This window comes from Mytilus edulis, chromosome 9 (genome assembly GCF_963676685.1).
Source record: "Mytilus edulis chromosome 9, xbMytEdul2.2, whole genome shotgun sequence".
Lineage (NCBI taxonomy): Eukaryota > Metazoa > Mollusca > Bivalvia > Mytilida > Mytilidae > Mytilus > Mytilus edulis.
The window spans coordinates 7,884,046-7,904,796 of record NC_092352.1 but is presented as its reverse complement, the minus strand read 5'-3'; the positions used below and the strand labels follow the sequence as shown (position 1 = coordinate 7,904,796).

At 33.2% G+C, this 20,751-nt stretch overlaps 1 protein-coding gene across 1 annotated transcript; it reads left to right on the top strand.

Annotated features, from left to right (window-relative positions):
• Positions 1-10,643: 10,643 nt before the first annotated feature.
• On the top strand, positions 10,644-19,586 carry LOC139489421 (uncharacterized). The gene is made up of 7 exons (XM_071275741.1): positions 10,644-12,463; positions 14,587-14,768; positions 15,010-15,183; positions 15,881-16,024; positions 16,872-16,996; positions 17,788-17,937; positions 19,407-19,586. Exons 1-7 carry the CDS (start codon positions 10,707-10,709, stop codon positions 19,584-19,586), a joined length of 2,712 nt encoding a protein of 903 aa, XP_071131842.1. The 5' UTR covers positions 10,644-10,706.
• The last annotated feature ends 1,165 nt before the right edge of the window (positions 19,587-20,751 follow it).

Sequence of the window (20,751 nt, the reverse complement as noted above, 5' to 3'; positions counted from 1 at the left end):
ATATTGATGTACAGAGACATTCACATTTAAATAAATGATTTTGTACTGCTGTTGTGTGTTATTTGAAAGAAAAACACGTTTTAAATAAGGTTGTGTATCGCATCATTTTTGTTTTAGGTCAGGCATTTAGTAAAGAATCCACAATCACATGGGACGAATGGGGTAATTGTCAACGTAAGCACGGAAGTCTAGACAAAACATGTTTGGGGACGCAGTCAAGGAATGGAAGAGAGACAAACAAAAAGGGAGAGGAAGTTAGAAGTTTTTCAGAATCTAGAGATTGTTTTTTAACTACAGGTATTGTCATCTGAAATTGTGTAGTAAAATTTCAGTTATTGTAATTTTGAAAATACATGACAATATTTTTTAATAAGTTTAATAAACTATAATTGGTACTTGTTTTGGTAAGCATTATTTATATATCAGACAAAAGTACTATCTGGTTGTCTAATGGTACAATGCTGTTATATTTTGCACATATAAATGAACATTCGTAAATAAGACAGCGATCTAACAACAAAGAGATATTTGATACCACAACGTCATTTAAGGTGGTATGGGTGTCTTCCTCCATCTTGGATTGTAAAAAACAGAGAATCAAAGGTCCAGATTTTCCATGAAGTTAGCAAAATTTGATGCAGGAATGCAGATGTTTAATGTACATTTTCATTCAAAAGTACCAATTTATAAGAATATAACTTCTAAATATTGATATTTTTGCAAATGTTAATTGTTTTTTTTTTTTTTTTTTTTTTTTTTTTTTTAAATTGGCATTTTAAGGGGAGGTAACTCTAAAAAGGTGCATTTTCTGATAGATTCTGTATGGAATTTTCCTATTTTGTATTTTAGCCGGAAAAAACGTACGGTGACCCTATATTTTCTTTAAATTTGATATTCTCAAAGCAGTGTCTGAAAGCTATCTTTTCCTGAAGTATTTCACAATTCTATCATTTTGTTTAGTTTCTAATCACAAAATGGTGTTTTTTCCTGTATAATCCATACAAAATGTGTCATTTTGTCCCGTCCTGTAGCTTGAGATAATGCGCGGTGAACTATTATTTTTATTATATTTTTCAACATGTATCAATAGATACAACGTTTTGGCAATCTAATTAAAAACCGATCTCTCATCGCTCCTGTTTCTGATATGTCGCGTGGGAGATCTAACGAAACCGGCTTTGAGGTCACATGTGAGTGAACTAAAAGTTATGAATTTATAAAGATATGCAAATGAGTTGACGACCTATTAATAAGCCAATCAAAAAAGTTTATGAATTATTTTGACTGACGATTTCGTCGTAAATAAAATGTTACGTTAAACTTCCAAGATCGTGGAAGACTCAATTTCATTGGTCGAAAAAGACACACCTACGAGGTCACTCACATGTGACCTCAAAGCGGGTTTCGTTAGATCTCCCACGCGACATATCAGAAACAGGAGCGATGAGAGATCGGTTTTTAATTAGATCTCCCACGCGACATATCAGAAACAGGAGCGATGAGAGATCGGTTTTTAATTAGATTGACGTTTTGGCAAAGTATGAACAAATTCTATCATTTTTATTTTAGACTCCCATACCACCTTAACGGTAAAACTTTAAGCGTTAGACTTTGAACATTGTTGGCGATCAAAATGGACATTCGTGTTGGTGTTGATCGCTAGGAAATAAGATAAAAATAATTCTAAAAGTACATTTTAATACAAGTATCTGTTCATTTTTTTAAAATTATTATCATACGAATTAGAATCGAAAATTCTATCATGTCATGCTCTAAGCTAATTTTGACTTGGAAAAGCATTATATTTGTCAACATTTTACACCTCGCTTACGCTCGTTACACATATATTGACAAATTGAAAAAAAGGGACCGTACGGCCTTCAACAATGAGAAAGATCCGCCCCGAAATGAAAAAAATATGCAGAAATTCAGTTAAGAAAACGTATGCCTACCCATGTTTAAATGAGCATAGAGCAAGATATGAACGAATTAATTCTTAAACATTCGCTCTTAAAAAAGGGTAGTCATATAATGTGTCAAGCAACGGTATGTAATAAACGCCAATGCGATATCAAATCAATAAATAGCATAAGGACAAAGCAGTGAACATCTCACAATCAAAGATCAACGCACGACCTTCAACAATACACCATACTCAATACACCATAATCACAGTGTAGATACTATTCTAAACGCTATCCGGAAGTCGCGATTTTCGAAGCGATGATTTCCAACTGGCTAACAGGACGGTTTTGCCTACGGTAACTTTTCTCATCATTTGTTTACTCCTATATCTACAAAGTGCTTTGAACATCTTCAAGGTAAATATAGCATCATAAATATAAGTAACTGTAACAAAAACATGCATTAGAATATAAAATATACGTGTGCATCACATCAACTTGGTAGAAAAAAGTGAAATCGATGGACAATTTTGCTCTCGTAGTACAAAGCAAATAATCTTTTATTGCAAATATTTGCATCAGTTTACAGTTAAATATATACTGTTTCAATATTCTTTTCGTATTTAAGTAAAATATTCGTATTTTCCATAAAAAATATGTTTTCCTTGAGGATCCCAAAATAAATTACTGTACGATCAGTCTAGAACTGACTGTATTCTAGAAGCGATTTCAGATTTTTTGACTGTATGACCAGTCGTGATTTTGAAGAAAAAACAACAGCAATTTGAAGGTATATACGTGTATATATGTGATATGATGAACTATCCAGGGTTCTATAACGTGTAAATACTTTCATCAGACAATACAAATATATTTCTGATGAATTTTTTAGACGGCAAAATAATTGTATTTTTGTTCCATCAGTCTTATTTAAAATCAAATGCCTAAAAAGTAATACATGATTCGTTTGTGGACGTTGTAATAGTGTATCTTTACAGTTATCTGTTTAGCTATTACATTTTTAAAGATTATTTACACCGTCCGCCGTTGACCAATTGATGATAACATAAATCAAGCCTGTCTCTTTTAAAATAACAAAAAATGGATAAAGACAGCTTTGCGTAGGGGGATAATTCATGTGATATAATTTTGTTAAGTTTACAGAAATAGAAGGTCCATAATGCATTAATCGAGTAAAAATGGAGCAATTTCAGAAAACTTTAATGATTGGTTTAGGAGGTGTTGGAAATACATGATGGGTGCCCCCATATAATGCAATGTTCAAGTCCGTATCTTATATAAAGTAACCCCATAAAAGATTTTTACTAAAATTCGAAATAGACGGTGCACAATACAGTCATTATCATTTATGATAAGAAAACCCAATAAGATTAATTAATAGTTATATCAGTGACGGATTCAAAACCATTTTTTAACTATCAATGCATTTGTATGGGAACATATATTTGGAATCCCCCTTTCTCCTGGATTGGACCCCCTCTCCATTTAAAAATGGCCGGAACCCCCAATGTATATTAAGTGGTTTAGGTAGCACTCCACAGTTAGGTGTGTAGTTTCGCATTTGGGCCCCTGTGGATTTTTTAAATATGAGAGCTAGTGTGCAATAAAATTCATTTTTGGATAGCTGAGTATTAAAATAGCCTTTGTATTGGGTTTATATGAACATCATGATTATGTAATGTATGTAATATAGGCTGTTTTCTGTATGACAGTCCGTATTTGCATGTCCCTACCATACATTGGTCCGGCAATTATTGCAATGTTTTTTTCCAACTTTTTATCGCACGAACTTTGTGATTGGATTTTACGAAAAAATGAGGCGAAAGACACCCATTTTTTATTTGATCATTAGGAAGATTTATGAAAACAATTTCTAAAAAGGTATCACTCAAAGGCATTGAAATTCTAGTTTGATCAAAATTTTGGGGGGGTATGTGACATGTCCACCCCCCTTTTTGCAATATTTTATGGTAAATAAATGCAGAATGTTGCCATGGATACACATACAAGGAATTAATTTTCACTCTTTTAACTTTTGAAAATCAAATCTATGAAATATACTGATTACATACATATGCACATGTACAACACAAACAGTTAGGTTAATGTATTAGAAATCCAGGAATAGGAGATGACAAAACATTTTGTGGCTCATTTTTAATTTTATTTTCTAACTGTGGAGTGCTACCTTATGGCACATCAGAAAGCACAGAAAAGAACTTTTTAAGATAAAATTTACCACAAATCTTTAGTCTTTTATGTTCTTGTTTTAGTTCTGAAGGTAAAATATCTGCTAGGAATGCAATTTATGTTTATTTTATTGTTTACTGTCCTTAGCAACCAAACATACACATTTTGACACTTAGACATGTTGCGGTCTTAAATTTGTACTCAGTTAGCTTCACCATTGTAATCAAATATTGCGCTTTATATGATATCCTCAGAATGTATCGCTTTATATTTTTGATTGCGAATAAGTCAAATAAACATTTTTAGCAGGATTTTATATTATAATTTGGCATTAATTAAATTTTATGATGCCAGTACTGCTAGAAATTTATACCCTGCTTGAGAGCTTCTAAACCAAGGTTCAGTATACTATTTACAGCAAAATTGACCTATAAGTGCTTTCAAATACCTGAAAATTGTACAATTTGTCCTCTTTGAAGGTAATTTTATGATTTTAAATAAGATAATGGGAACAATTTTAGAAATTTACCCCAAAAATGAGACAGACTTGAAGTTTTTCACTATGATCCAGCATTTATATTTAAATCACTTTTTGTCGCGTTTCAACATCAACTGCTAACCTTCATAAAATCTTTATTACTGAACCAATTTTAAAAACTAAGGTACCATTTTCATCGTAACAGCTAGTAGAACACAGAAAATATAATAAAAATTGAGGCAGTAGGGGAAAAATTTCACCTTAAGGTAGCACTCCACAGTTAGGTGTGTAGTTTTGCATTTGGGCCCCTGTGGATTTTTTAAATATGAGAGCTAGTGTGCAATAAAATTCATTTTTGGATAGCTGAGTATTAAAATAGCCTTTGTATTGGGTTTATATGAACATCATGATTATGTAATGTATGTAATATAGGCTGTTTTCTGTATGACAGTCCGTATTTGCATGTCCCTACCATACATTGGTCCGGCAATTATTGCAATGTTTTTTTCCAACTTTTTATCGCACGAACTTTGTGATTGGATTTTACGAAAAAATGAGGCGAAAGACACCCATTTTTTATTTGATCATTAGGAAGATTTATGAAAACAATTTCTAAAAAGGTATCACTCAAAGGCATTGAAATTCTAGTTTGATCAAAATTTTGGGGGGGTATGTGACATGTCCACCCCCCTTTTTGCAATATTTTATGGTAAATAAATGCAGAATGTTGCCATGGATACACATACAAGGAATTAATTTTCACTCTTTTAACTTTTGAAAATCAAATCTATGAAATATACTGATTACATACATATGCACATGTACAACACAAACAGTTAGGTTAATGTATTAGAAATCCAGGAATAGGAGATGACAAAACATTTTGTGGCTCATTTTTAATTTTATTTTCTAACTGTGGAGTGCTACCTTATGAGGAGATGCGCTTACAAAACCGGCGAAACATATTGTACCGGTCCAACGAACGAACGAAAAGACGGACTTCTTTATCACTATAACCCCCGCTTGACAAAGTGGTGTACAATTGAGTGTCAAAGAGACAGCTCTACATCTTAAATAAAATGAAGGAACTGTGATCAATTATAGGCTACAGTACGGCCTCGAATGTGTGTAAATACATACATTTTTATATAACAACTAAATCTGTGTGTTTGTACAATTTTAAGTATAACGGAGGACATTTCTGAAACTTATATACCAGTATACATCAAACCTTCCTCTTATTTTAGCAACATTTAAACATCCTTATACTTAATGTAGTAAGTCGAGTACACCCTATCAAGCTAAAAAATGTTTCATAAGTTTTCAGGATGTGAATGTATTGAAATACATTTGTGTTACTTAGAAAAATGCCACCTTCTAATGTATCGTAAATAACTTTGAAACCACCACTAGAATACAGTGACATAAAGACTGATCATACAGTTTTAAAATATACAAGCGAGACTGATCGTACAGTGAGAAATTCAAACAAGTGTAATTTTCTTATTTCTGGCTTTAAAGATCTGGTTGAAACTTTTACCATTACTTGAAATATACTTCATTTAGTTAATTAAGTCAGGTTTTTACGTTAATTTGTACACTAAGAGGATAAAAAGATTGTTTTTAGGTTTGCCGACTGATTTTTCTTAGTGATGCACTTGAAAATCTCTTGATTAAGGCAAAGATACGAATAATGAATGTGCGGAATTTAATTCTAAACCATTTGAGAATATCGATGTCGCCTGAATTAATCACTAAGCAATGAACAGATGATCAACTTAACGTTTAATTCAGTATACCCATCAAATTTAAAATGTGATCCAAAAAGTTCTCGCTTCGAAAATCGCGACTCCCGGATAGCGTACAGAATAGTATCTACACTGTGATAATAATAAAAACTTAGTTAGGGTACGGATTAACTAAACATTGTTTATGTAAAAATCAATACAGATCTTAAATTCAAACAGAAGTCAAACATAAAAACTAATTTTAGAAATGAACGAAATCAAACTATGTGACATTACATTACTTTACTGATAGATATACAAACTGGTTATACTATGTGACATTACATTACTTTACTGATAGAAACTGGTTATACTATGTGACATTACATTACTATGATATTTTGATAGTTAAAGTAGATGGCGGTTACACGGCATGGGGCGAATGGGACGATTGTTCAAATGATTGTTATGGAACAACCTCGAGATACAGAACATGTCATGATCCTACACCATGTAATGGCGGGAAAGATTGTAGCGATCGCGGGAGGGACACACTAACTAAGGACTGTGGTAGGTAATTAGGGAACGTACATTTGAATGAATAAACCAAACAAATCTAAGACGGATGACGGTTAGTTAATTCGGAAAACGATTGCACATTCACGAGGGATGATGGTCAGTTATAACGGGGAATGATTGCACACTCACACGGGATGACGGTTAGTTATAGTGGGAAATGATTGCACACTCACGAGGGATGACGGTTAGTTATAAGGGGAAATGATTGCACACTCACGACGGATGACGGTTATAGTTATAAGGGGAAATGATTGCACACTCACTACTGATGACGGTTAGTTATAGTGGGAAATGATTGCACACTCACGAGGGATGACGGTAAGTTATAACGGGAAATGATTGCACACTCACGAGGGGTTGTGGTTAGTTATAGTGGGAAATGATTAGTCACGACTGATGACGATTAGTTGTAAAAGGAAACGATTACAAATTCACGACTGATGACGATTAGTCATAGCGGGAAATAATTGCATTTTAATGCTGGACGACGGCAAGTTGTTTCGGAAAATGATTGCACACTCACGAGGGATGACTGTAGTTATAACAGGAAAAAGTAAAATCACAAAAATACAGAACTCAGAGGAAAATCAAATCGGAAAGTCCATAGTCTCGTCAAATTCCGTTGTATTTACAATGATGTGCGAACTAAACAGACATAATAATTAAAAATTACGATTGCACATTCACGATCGCGATGGATGACAGTTAATGAGTTAGTTATAGCGGGAAATTATTGCATTTGAATGACGAATGACGGCAAGTTTGTTCTGAAAATTATTGCACACTCACTAGGAATAACGGTTAGTTATAACGGAGAACAACTGCAAACTCGCGACAGGTGATGGTTAGTTGTGACGGGAAATGATTGCACAATCACAACGGCCGATAAGTTATAACGGAAGATTGTGAAACGAGTCTGGAAGAAAACCATTTCTGGCATATTGGTAGGTTTATATGACGGAGACAATTGTAGTGAATAAATTTAAGACTGTATATTCATATTATGATAAATACGATTGATATAGTTTATCTTCACTTTTATCATCAGTACCAATAGTAGGACAATGGACAGAATGGGGATCTTGGGGTAGTTGTCATATGCCACTAGGGGTCAGTGGTTTTGGAACTGGTACCCATGAACGTTATCGACATTGTACAGCTCCCAGTCCTATATGTGATGGAGACTACTGTATCGGTGATAGTATGGTAAATGAAAACTGTAGAGGTAAGATGGCGTGCACAAAGTTGACGACAACTGTGAAATGCACTTTAAGGATGTACTTAGGTGAGGTCAGGTGAAAATGAATAAATCAAGAAGTTAAAATTGATACTATACGCTGGTAGAGCATCAATTAATGATAAAAATAAGCTAACAAGGACCTCTTTTTCGAGATATTTGAGATTTAAAATATGGCGGGAAAAGGCTGACTCGGACTTTAACCTTATATTTGCGTTGGTATTACTAGGTCTCAAAACAAAAGAAAGAAAATTAAGAATCTTCTAAAATTTTGGTAAATGACCTTTCATGAGCTATTAAGACTTATATGAAAAAATAAATGGGTGTTATGGGGCAAAATATTTTACATTGTATTATATGGAAAAACACCAAGGAGTCCCTCTAAAACAATTACTCTTCATAACAATAAAAATCAGTACATGGAAAGTGAGAAAAAAATAATGTAATGGTTTTGCTACGTTCGTTAAAATGTCATTATTAAAACACGTTTAATCAGTATAGGGAAGCCTCATAGACAATCATCTCATCATATTTAAACTCCATAAAAATGAATCAACGTGTCATTAATGAAAAGTCATTAAATAGTAGGAAAGAAAATGATGTTTATTTTATATTATAAATTGTGTTGATACGTTGGGTGATATAAGAATATAACTACCAAACTCCAAGGATATTCTAAACAAAAATCTATCAAATGGCAAAATTATAAATCCTAATACGAATGGTAAACAACTGACATATTACTGACTTGCAACAGGCATTTCCCAATGTAGAACATGGTAAATCCAACCTGGTTCGACAGCTAGCCAAACCTCTTTCTTGCATAAAAGAGGGACGAAAGATACCAAAGGGACTGTCAAACTCGTAAATTGAAAATAAACTGACAACGCCATGGCTAAAAATGAAAAAGACAAACAGACAAACAATAGTACACATGACACAGCATAGAAAACTAAAGAATAAGCAACACGAACCCCACTAAAAGCTAGGGGTGATCTCAGGTGCTCCGGAAGGGTAAGCAGATTCTGCTCAACATGTGGCACCCGTCATGTTGCTTATGTGATAACAAATCCGGTAAATAGTCTAAATCGATAGGTCACATTCATGAAAGAGAAGGGGATTGTAGTTACGACATAAGGAACATATCCGATATCATTTGCGAAACAGTTATTCTATAACGGTCAACCAACTCGTGATGGCGTTCGTAAAATTTACGAAGGGATGATTTCAACATCACCATTTTGAACTCTTGGTTTAATAGCTTCCTTGTGAGCAACAACCATCTATCAAGAGAATCATAATAGGAAATGTAAGCACGGGAATATCTTATCAATTGGGAGATATATACCCCCTGTGCAGGTGCTTCTAGAATGTTGCTACTTCCGACAGTCTGTTGAAAAACACGTCCTCCGAACGTAACAAATATGTTGTCAAACAAGAAATCAAGCATCTTGATAATGTTAGTTTCAGAGAATGTTTTGTTTGAATCAGAGGGATTCTTTACAAAGTAGGATTTCTCCCTCCCTAAGACTTGTATTTCCGTTGGCCATTCTTTTTTATGAAGCAAAGCAATACCAATTCTTTCAATTTGTGTTTTAGTTTGGAATGTGTTTTAACTTGCGCAAAGAGTAGAAAAGTCAAATGTTTTGATACTATTACAAGATGAAAGAGAGTTAGATTGTATGTACTCTAAAAGATCTGTGGTCACAATAACTTTGAAGCCCGTCTTTGATTGCAGATAAAATAGATGTTTTAAAATAATTTAGAAAGAGGTTTCGTGAAGCACTTGGAAGACCCAGCAATATACCGTTGTTTGTAAAGACACTTATGTAGTTTATGTATCCAATACAGTGATGGAAGATCCAGTTATAACAGTCGCATATTATTCCATTATATTTACAACATTTTGTTTCGGTTTTTAGTAAAATAGTTTGAAAAAGGTCAATTTTATTTGATATTTTAAAAACAAACATGGATTATACTTTTTGTCTGATAATTGATGGACTTTAAGTCGTATTACTGTTTGATCTTTATGATGTTTTGCTATTGTATGTGGATCATAACGATGAAGGAAAAAATCAACAATAGAAATGGAGCACATTAAGTCTACATCATGACACACATTTTCTGGCAGTAAACTTAAATTAACCAGATGAAGCAAACATGATTATAAAACAAAAAAACTTATGGATTTAATCGTGTCCAGTCATTGTCATTTTTCGAGCTGGGACTCAGATTCAAATTCTGGTATTTATGATGAGTTTTTTTTCGCATAAACTGATTATATGTGAGTTTCACGTATAAGTTCGGATGAGATAGAATTCAGTTGATTTGCTTGTAAGATTCACACGAATTTAAATTCACGTGAAATCCATGTGAGTGAAATTTACCTGTGTAGTACAATAATTCATCGCACAACCAAAAAAAAAAAAAAGACAACAAAATAACAAAAAAACAAAATAATACAAATGTGTGCCAGAAAGCAACATTACTACTACTACTATAAATGAATGGCTACTGACTTTAAAAACGGCCGAATTAAAAATTGACGGGGATAAACATCTGACACCATGAAAAACAAAAAGGATAACATACGAACAAACTTACTAAAAGACAGCATACAAATTACAAGGGTTGTGAATATAATATGTCCTTTTAATGTGATCTTTTTTATATCTTCAGTTGTACCTCCTTGTTTTAATTATCCGATGTTTAGTAAGAAATTTTTACGCCTTGAATCTCCAATGGTGATTTATACGTCATCAAAAGTAGACATATATTTACGTACTCTAAACAAATGTGCACCGGAAACCATTATCCACACTTATTACGAATTATATAAAATAAATAACGAAACCACAGAAACACAGATTGGAGAAACACAATGGAATCTAAAGTTCGTTTTTAAACCAGGAGAACTTGAAATAGGTTTTTATCGTTTGTATGCAAGAATCGGATACCCTGATGAGGCAATGGCCTTCTGGATGGAAGAATCAATGTTTGTTCAGATAACCCATCCACCACCACACGCCTTCATAAAAGGTGGCGACGGAAGGACCATTGGAGAAGGAGATTTGGATTTCGATGCCAACTCAGTGTCGTACAGTGTAGATAAAGGTCCCGGTAATCCCACGGGACTAACCTTCCAATGGAAATGTCTCAGTTTTATGACGGACAACTTATACAATTTACTACAGTTTAATCTTGATCCTGTTACTGCATTTAACGACTCATCAGAAGTATATAAAAAGAAATGGTACGAAACTAGTTATATACAGTATATAGACGACGAAGTCGCTTTCATCAACGGGTCTACCTTATATTCAGTTGTTAAAAGCCTAAGAAATGCAAACACTACATGTTTACTAGGAGGACATATTTATGTAAAAACTGAACTTGATAGATACACAAGCCAGGCACCTAGCCATGATATTAGTACGGAGGTATACAGTCAATTACCTGAAAACAAAACTTTGGGTGATTTCACTACCACAGTATCATATAACAACTCTAGTGATATACTGACAACGACATTGGCTCCCCTGTATGAATTAAAACCTCTCACAAAGTTTTATGATATAGACTATATGTATGAAATGGAGTTAAACCCAAGACGAGAACTAAGTACAGCATCTGTAATTCCTGTTGAAACACAAAGTATTCTTGTGAAGAACGAAATGTTAGAATTTCTTGCATCATTGTACGACGAAGACTCTGAAATATTTCGACTGGACACGATTGACTTTTTTAAATATCTCTCGGAGAGTTCATTAACACTCAGCAGTTTGTTTCAAGTCGGTGGTTTACCGGGATTACCGCCAAGCGCTAATGCTACGTTTTTTGAAGATTTAAATCATTGGCTTGAGAATGCGGCACTGTCAAAGTCTATATCAGATAACTTACTCACTTTGATTAGTGATTTCAAAATAATTCAGCCACACATCATGAGAGCAATAGAATTAGTAGACATAATAGGTATAGAAGCGTTTTTCCAACTCAAAATTGACGATTCGGGAAAATGTCTTTTAGACTATTTAGGAGACATATTTGACGGGTTTATTACAATAGATTCCATGAGATGGCACGATATGAAAGAGCAGGAACTGTTCTACTTGAAATGGTTAGGGGACGAGATATTTGAAGCTAGCAGCTGTCCGCTTTTCAATGGTTCTGATAACGGACATGGAAATCTAACTGTCACGTCACAGGATGTTTTAGACGGAATGGGGTTTCTACTTTATATAAGAGTGGAATACGACCATTCTATCAGTTACTTTATACAGCATGCTCAGTCAATACCGGGAAATGTACAGGAGGTTAAAATAGAGTGAGTATGACTTAAGGAAAGGTATCATCGTGAAGAGACCCCCAACATTAGAAATAAAACCCAAACTTGACTTCTGTATTTCATTTCATTGTAAACATACATGTTGAGATTTGTATTCGTGTTTCGCGTCAACGTTTTTAATTTGTTATTGTTTTTTGTTGTTTTAATCTTTTGTCAAAGCATGACTTATGCTTGGCGAATAACAAACGAATGAATAAAGATAATATAAGAAGCATGACAACAAAAAGCTAAAAAAAATTAAAAACCTACAAACGTTTAGATATACAGACGACAACATATTGTCTAACAGTAGGCCGATGTCTGGACTTCATTAAACGTACCAACCTCTTCATTGTCAGATTATAATCGGACATAGACGACCTCTGGTGAGTGACAGGTTTAGTAGCTGAAATGCTTTTTGGACGTTTTAAGAAATCTTTTTGTTTTCAATTAAATTTTTTTAAAGATTATTAAGTACAAATGAACGAAATAATCTGCACTGGTTCGAATATTTAACAATTTTATACCACACGAACACATGATCATAAGGCATCCGATAGAATTGTTGTATGGAATCTGATCATCGTTGAAAATAAACTTATCATAGATACCAGGACTAAATTATATAATTTATACACCAGACGCGCGTTTCGTCTACAAAAGACTCATCAGTGACGCTCGAATCCAAAAAAGTTAAAAAGGCCAAATAAAGTACGAAAGTGAAGAGCATAGAGGACCAAAATTACTAATTTACCTTTGCCAAATACAGCTAAGGTAATCTATGCCTGAGGTAGAAAAGCATGAATATTTAACAAAATTTCAAAATTTTGCAAACAGTTAATTCATAAATAAAGTTGCTTTTATGTCATTCGGATTTTGGTGAAGAGTTTCAACTTTTCTCATTGACAACCATACCACATCTTTTTTTTTTTTTATATGAAAGTGTTTTCGTTTCTTGTGGTGTTTCAGTTTATTTTGTTTTTCAAATACTTTTTTGTGGTATTGAAGTACAAAAAAAAATAAGATGAAAAGTATAGACGATAAATTGCCACTTTGTTAAAAGACATAGAGCATGTAATCATCTGTTCGTCCATTTCATAAATACCTTCGTGAAACGTTATTCTAGGCTTCAGCCGATCAGATTATTTAGGTTTATATTATAATTACCATGTGAATGATATTGTCATCGATCGATAATAATCGACTATTCCTATTGGATTAAATTTATTAAAACTATAGACAGTTATCAATTGCATTTTGACAACGTATATAATTTAATTGGCTGAATTTTGGGAGAAAAAATTGAGAATGGAAATGGGGAATGTGCCAAAGAGACAACAACCCGACCAGAGAGCAGACAACAGCTGAAGGTCACCAACAGGTCTTCAATGCAACGAGAAATTTTGCACCCGGATGCGTCCCTCAGCTGGTCCCTTAACAAAAATATACTGGTTCAGTGATAATGAACACCATACTAAACTCCAAATTGTACACAAGAAACTAAAAGTTAAAATAATACAAGACTAACAAAGGCCAGAGGCTCCTGACTTGGGACAGGCGCAAAAATGCGGCGGGGTTAAACATGTTTGTGAGATCTCAACCCCCCCTGTACCTCTAGCCAATGCTGAAAAGTAAACGCATAACAATACGCACATTAAAATTCAGTTCAATAGAAGTCCGAGTCTGATGTCAGAAGATGTAACCAAAGAAAATAAACAAAATAACAATAATACATAAATAACATCAGACTACTAGCAGTTAACTGACATGCCAGCTCCGGACTTCAATTAAACTGATTGAAAAATTATGTATTCATCATATGAATATCAGGCACAATCCTCCCCATGAGGGGTTTAGTATCATACCATCATAACATATATGAGAAGAACATAACCCGTGTCATGCCAACAACTGGTTTATTAATAGTGTTTAGTTCCGATGCAAAGACCATATAAGTGAATCAATATTAACGCCAAAATATGCAATCTTTAATAACCTGACAACAGCATCGTAACTATATCCCTTCTTAATAAGTCTATTTGAAGGTTTTGTTAGCTTCTGAGGTGAATACTGACATTTTTGTGCTTTATAAAGAAGTATAAATATTTGATTAACGATTTCAGATGCAGGTTGAACTGTATGGAGAAAACATCCCTGACATCTTTACTGTCGCTACGAGCTACTTGTTCTTCATGTACCTTTCAACAGCAGATAGAAAACAAATTTTGGTGGAATGTTAAAAATTTCGATCTAAGCACTAAAACATCTACAAATAATAGTAATTGGCAATCCTGGATGTTATCTGGTAATTAGTAAGCTACTAAATGGCTATCCACGAGATGGTAGTAATAAATGTTTAGCGATCATAGTAGATTAATAGTTAACTAGATTCACAAAATATTTTAGCACGATTCTTCCGCACTTATTTCGTAAAAAATGTTTTATAAGATCTTCAAAGTTTGAAAAAATTAGCAAACTATCGTATAATTTATGCAAAGGAGAAAAGTCTAATTTAGTTAATTTAGTTTTATTTTTAAAATTTTCAGAGTTGAACACAAATCAATTTGTTATGAAAGCCAATGCTTTAACAGAGAACACTGGATACCTTATCGAGAGTTTTATGGAGCTAGCATCAGGAGAGATAAGTACCAGTATCTGGATAGTCAAGACCAATATACTTCCTTATGGTGGATCTTGTGAAGCTGAGGATGCAGACTGGGGTAATGTGAATGGACTCCTTGCAAAAACATTTTTTTTTTCCATTTTAAAATTTCATCATGCGGCAACTAACAGTCCAATTTATATAAAAGAGGGACGAAAGATACCAAAGGGACAGTCAAACTCATAAATCTAAAACAAACTGACAACGCCATGGCTAAAAATAAAAAAAGACAAACAGAAAAACAATAGTACACACGACACAACATAGAAAACTAAAGATAAACAACACGAACCCCACCAAAAACTAGGGGTGATCTCAGGTGCTCCGGAAGGGTAAGCAGATCCTGCTCCACATGTGGCACCCGTCGTGTTGTTTAAGTGATTACAAATCCGGTAAATAGTCTAATTCGGTAGGTCATATTCATGAAAGGGAAGGGGATTGTAGTTACGACATAAGGAACATATCCGATATCATTTGTGAAACGGTTATTCCATAACGGTCAACCAACTCGTGATGGCGTTTGTACAACTTTGCCCCTGCACCATTTTATATGGTTTTCTCTGAGATAAGAGACAATCCCAAACAAAACCAAGCTGTAAACAAAGACTCATAAAACCAAAGAACATTTACATCAACAGTTATAAATAATAAATAAGAAACAACAATTTCCTTTTATGGGAGTAAAAACAAAGTTTAAACAAACGTGTAGGATGGCGATGGACTTATCGGTTATTTTCAATCTTTTCTTTATTTAGGAGAAAAGAAAGTTACAACAGATGGATGGAAGGACGAGGGTTACAGAAGTTACAAAGATTCTAACTATGATTGGAAAGAACAGATAAACTTTAGAATAGTAGAGCTGACATCAGATGGAAAGGAAATTTTACTTTATTACGGAAGTAAGTGCTAAATATGATCAAAATTACAGCTGAAAATTCAAATTAAATACCAGACCTATAATAATTGATGTAAAAATGTTGATCGATTAAGTCAGATGTGAATGCTTTGAATCAATCTTGAATCAGTCTAAAGTAAAATATTAACGCTATACAACCAGGTTCAATCCACCATTTTCTACATTTTGAAATGCCTGTACCAAATCAGGAATATGACAGTTTTTGTCCATTCGTTTTTGATGTGTTTTGTTATTTGATTTTGCCATGCGATTATGGACTTCCCAAATTTATTTTCCCCTGAGTTCAGTATTTTTGTGATTTTACTTTATACCAAGAGAGGTAGTTGAGCTTGAACCGATCCAACTTGCTTTGCTCTAACCCAATATGGAATTTGCTGACCCCATACGTATCGTATTAGGTCACTAACACACCATATAACAAATATTAAATACCAAACCTTTAAGTTACGGTAACATCGTAAGTCTCGTTTTGACCGGGATAAATGAGTTGCAAACACTCACTTAATTAAGCTTATTGAGTGATAAGACATCATCAATATATTGTGAAGGTAAATTAAAGAACTTTGCAGGATAATTTCTTTTCAATGAGAAGGTTATGTATTATTTCTGCTTCATATAAGAAGAAACCAAATTTGGCCAGTGAGGGTGCAAAATTACCAATTAAAATACCGTATGACTGTTGAAATATGAAGCCACCAAACTCAACACGTTCAGCATATTTATAATATTATTGTTGGTGTATTAGTTTTTGTTTAATGCAATGCGTTTCTTCAAGACATATAACAATAGTGTAGTTGTATCAGTAACTTACAGGTTTTATTTCATTTAAGCGGAAGAAGATAATTATATACGACTTAAACCTGGTAAAGAGAAAGACGATTACAATGTTACAGTTAAAGTACAAATCTACGACATATTCGTTGATTATACAGAATGTACGGTCAACGTAGGTCCGGTATGTTGATAACATTTTGACTCCTTTTATTCTATACTAACATAAATAAAGGTCGGTCAGGTTATCCACTAGTACCAGCTACGTTGAAGTATACGTATCTTTTATATCCGAAAACAACCTTTGATCCAGAGTTTAAATTGAATGGTGCTTATTAATATTTTTTATTTCATAGAGACTTAAACTATTTTTGTCAGGATTTGTGTTGGCGATGTTTTGTGCAATACTATTAGTGTTTTACATTTAATACTTAATCATCAACTTCAAGTATTCTCGTTTGCAAATTATGAACTTAATATTTGGAACCTAATATGTCTCTATCGGACTATCCCTTTGTCCCATTTTTGCAATTAGCAAATTTAGTAACGCATTTTAAATCAAACCAGTTTCAAATTTATCAGTTTTTCCGAAATTCCCAAGTTTGTTGTGCATTTGTCTCCATAAAAATACATGAACCTCTACCCGTGGTCATATTATTTTAGTATATCCCGGGATACGTATTGCAACCGCGTTTCTGATACGATTGGATACCTTTCAATTAGAATGAACACTTATTAGGAATAAAAAATACCTGTTTTAAGATTTAAAAAATAGAAAAAATACATAAAGTTTCAATAAAGCGTTTCACTAAAAAGATTCAATAACACAACATGTACTAACAAACTTGGTTTGTGTTCTGGAAATTCATTTCCAATTCCTATTGCGTCGCATTTAGTAAAGCATTTCAAAATCAATTAACATATTATCAAACATTATATATACTTGTGTGATGAAAATGAACTGTTTTTTTTTAGATTCTACCTGGCTATATAACTGATGATGAACCCAGTGTGGCAGCATATCTGTATTCTTCATCTGATAACATTGAATATTACCGGAAGATTGGAAATGTCAAACAAGTAGCCATGAATACAGAAGTAGCTGGAACACCTATGAAAGAATTGGTTTGTTGAAATAAATAACCAAATTTTCCAAGATTGTTAATACAAAATACTTGCCATACGTCATTAGTTTATCGTAGAAGAGTTAATTAGCCTATTTACTATCCTTGATGATGCTAAGTTAACAATAATTTGTGACAGTAGATTTACGTTTTATATTTATGAAAAGAAACCAACACTGTTATCTCTCTTTTGTTGACAGTGTAAATTAATATTTCAACATCAAAGTTTTACTTCAATGAAATGTGATGCCAAATTCAGGCAAATGTTCACATGTTACTGGTCCGTACACTCATACCATAAGGCGTCCTTCAGCAGGCCCATAAACAAATATATACTAGTTCAGTGAAAATGAACGCCATACTAATTTCCAAATTGTACACAAGAAACTAAAATTAAAATAATACAAGACTAACAAAGGCCAGAGGCTCCTGACTTGGGACAGGCGCAAAAATGCGGCGGGGATAAACATGTTTATGAGATCTCAGTCCTCCCCCTATACCTTGAGCCAATGTAGAAAAGTAAACGCATAACAATACGCACATTAAAATTCAGTTCAAGAGAAGTCCGAGTCTGATGTATCGTTTGTTCTTTGTTGCTTGCTTCAGCGTTTTGTTGTTTTATAGTTGATGTGTTTTCCTCGGTTTAAGTTTGTACCCTTAATTTGATATTCTGTAAATTGATTTGTGACTTTTGAACAGCGGCATACTACTGTTGCCTTTTTTGAATAGCAAAAATACCGAACTCCAATGAAATATAGAAACAGAAAGTCCTTCATATCTAATGACAAACTCAAAAGCTCAAATACATCGATAGAATGTAAAACAACGATCATATTTCTGGCTTCCAAGCATTTCTTTATGTAGAAAATTGTGAATTAAACAAGGTAAACATCTTGTATGGCAATTGCATAGAATTCCATTTTATTGACACTAAGTTGTGATCATAGAAGACTTTCATTCCGAACGTGGATTAAATGTTTGCATCTGGATGTTAGGCAACATAAAACAAATATTCAATCATAAGAATAGCATACTTTCTATTTTTTCCCCACTACGTTGGTTTTCCGATAAAAAAGTGCGCACAACAAACAATCCCACCGAAATATTACAATAAACAGGTACACGTTTCACAAAACACATTAAATAATAATAATATGAATAATATGCAAAAGATTCTCAAAATTGCATGAATCTGACTAACAGAACTCATTTTGCTAGTTAAGAAATCATACTGTTGGCCACTTTAATATTAAATGCTGTAAATTGGAAGAACTCCATAAACAGTACCAAGACGTACACCATCTCATGCAATACCGAATACCAACTTGTATACATATTTTTAAAATATTAGGAATAAAATTAACAAAGAAATCTTATATTTATAATAAAAATAAACCATATTTGATAATACAACACATTTAAAGCAAACTTACCACAGTAATCATTTATCAATATTAGTTTTCTTCTAAGACTTTCAAATCGAATGGGACTATCTTTGATACCGATCCAGCTGATTGGGGAAGTATTGGTATAGAAACACGTGACGATGGGTCAAATATCACCAAAACATTTGATGAATTATGGGATATGTATCAACATCCGGATTATGGAAATGTTTCACTTCACAATGAAATAATGCAGGTGAGATAAAATGTTTACTAATACAAGAAAAGGAGATATTAAAACTATCCATTAGGGTTCAAAATTCAAATGACTTATTTCAGATAAATATCGAAAACATGTGTTTAATCGTTAACAAATGACTACCGAGTGATTTAGTTTTCTCTCATAGATCTCCCGGAGCTAGGGTAGCCCGGTGCATCGGTGAATTTAGGCAACACAACTTTACCTATGTTCAAACCTCTTTTTATTTGGAAAAAAGAAGACATTATGGTACAATTTCGAAATCAAACCTAAGGAATCAAATAACCTTCGAAAGAAGCTTTGATATAATGTATCAACGTATTAAGCATCTCCTTGTACGCCATTTATTTAAGAAGATTTCTAACCAGAAACTTTTTGCCAGGACTATGTTTGCAATTTTCCGTTTTTCCTTTTATCAAATTCGCTTTGCTCTCAAATCCCACTGGTGTTCATTAGCTATTTCAAAAAGAATTCCAGTCATGAAATGAATCCCGTACTGATTTAGATGTAACAAGATCTGTCTTATACAATCAGTAGTATTTCATGATATGAATATAATTTTAAGTATTTAAAGAGGCACTAGCTACGAGATATATGAAAAACCTAATATATTATTTTGTTTTGCTCAATCAGTAATGAAATACAAATAGTAAAATATTAATTCCTTTTTAGTAGCTAATAAGGTTCAATTTTGTCAAAATAAGCCAAAAAACATTGGTTATGAATTATTTACTTGCAAGTGAATAATTCGACCTCATTGAATCCGTATTCATGTGAACTTTAATTTAACCCATTATCTTGAGATGGATAACACGTGAATTGTATGTGTAAAGTTATTTAAGGAAGAGAATGTCAACATTGAAAGAGAAGCAAATGTACATCTTTTGATTGGCTGATTCAATCCACAAATAAACATTCTAAAATAGGTAAAAACGATGAAAAACATTTATTTTTTATCTATAATATGAAATTAAATAGACCTAGAATAATTCAACAGCACGTGTTAGCTTAATCTAATTATATCTATATTTATGTTTACATCGCTTATATGGTCATCCGATGACTATAGAGGTCAACTCGATAAATAACTAGATGGCGTCTAGACTCAAATACACACGAAACGAATTTTTCATGCCTATGTCTTGTTTATTGTTTTATTTAGACTTTTAAT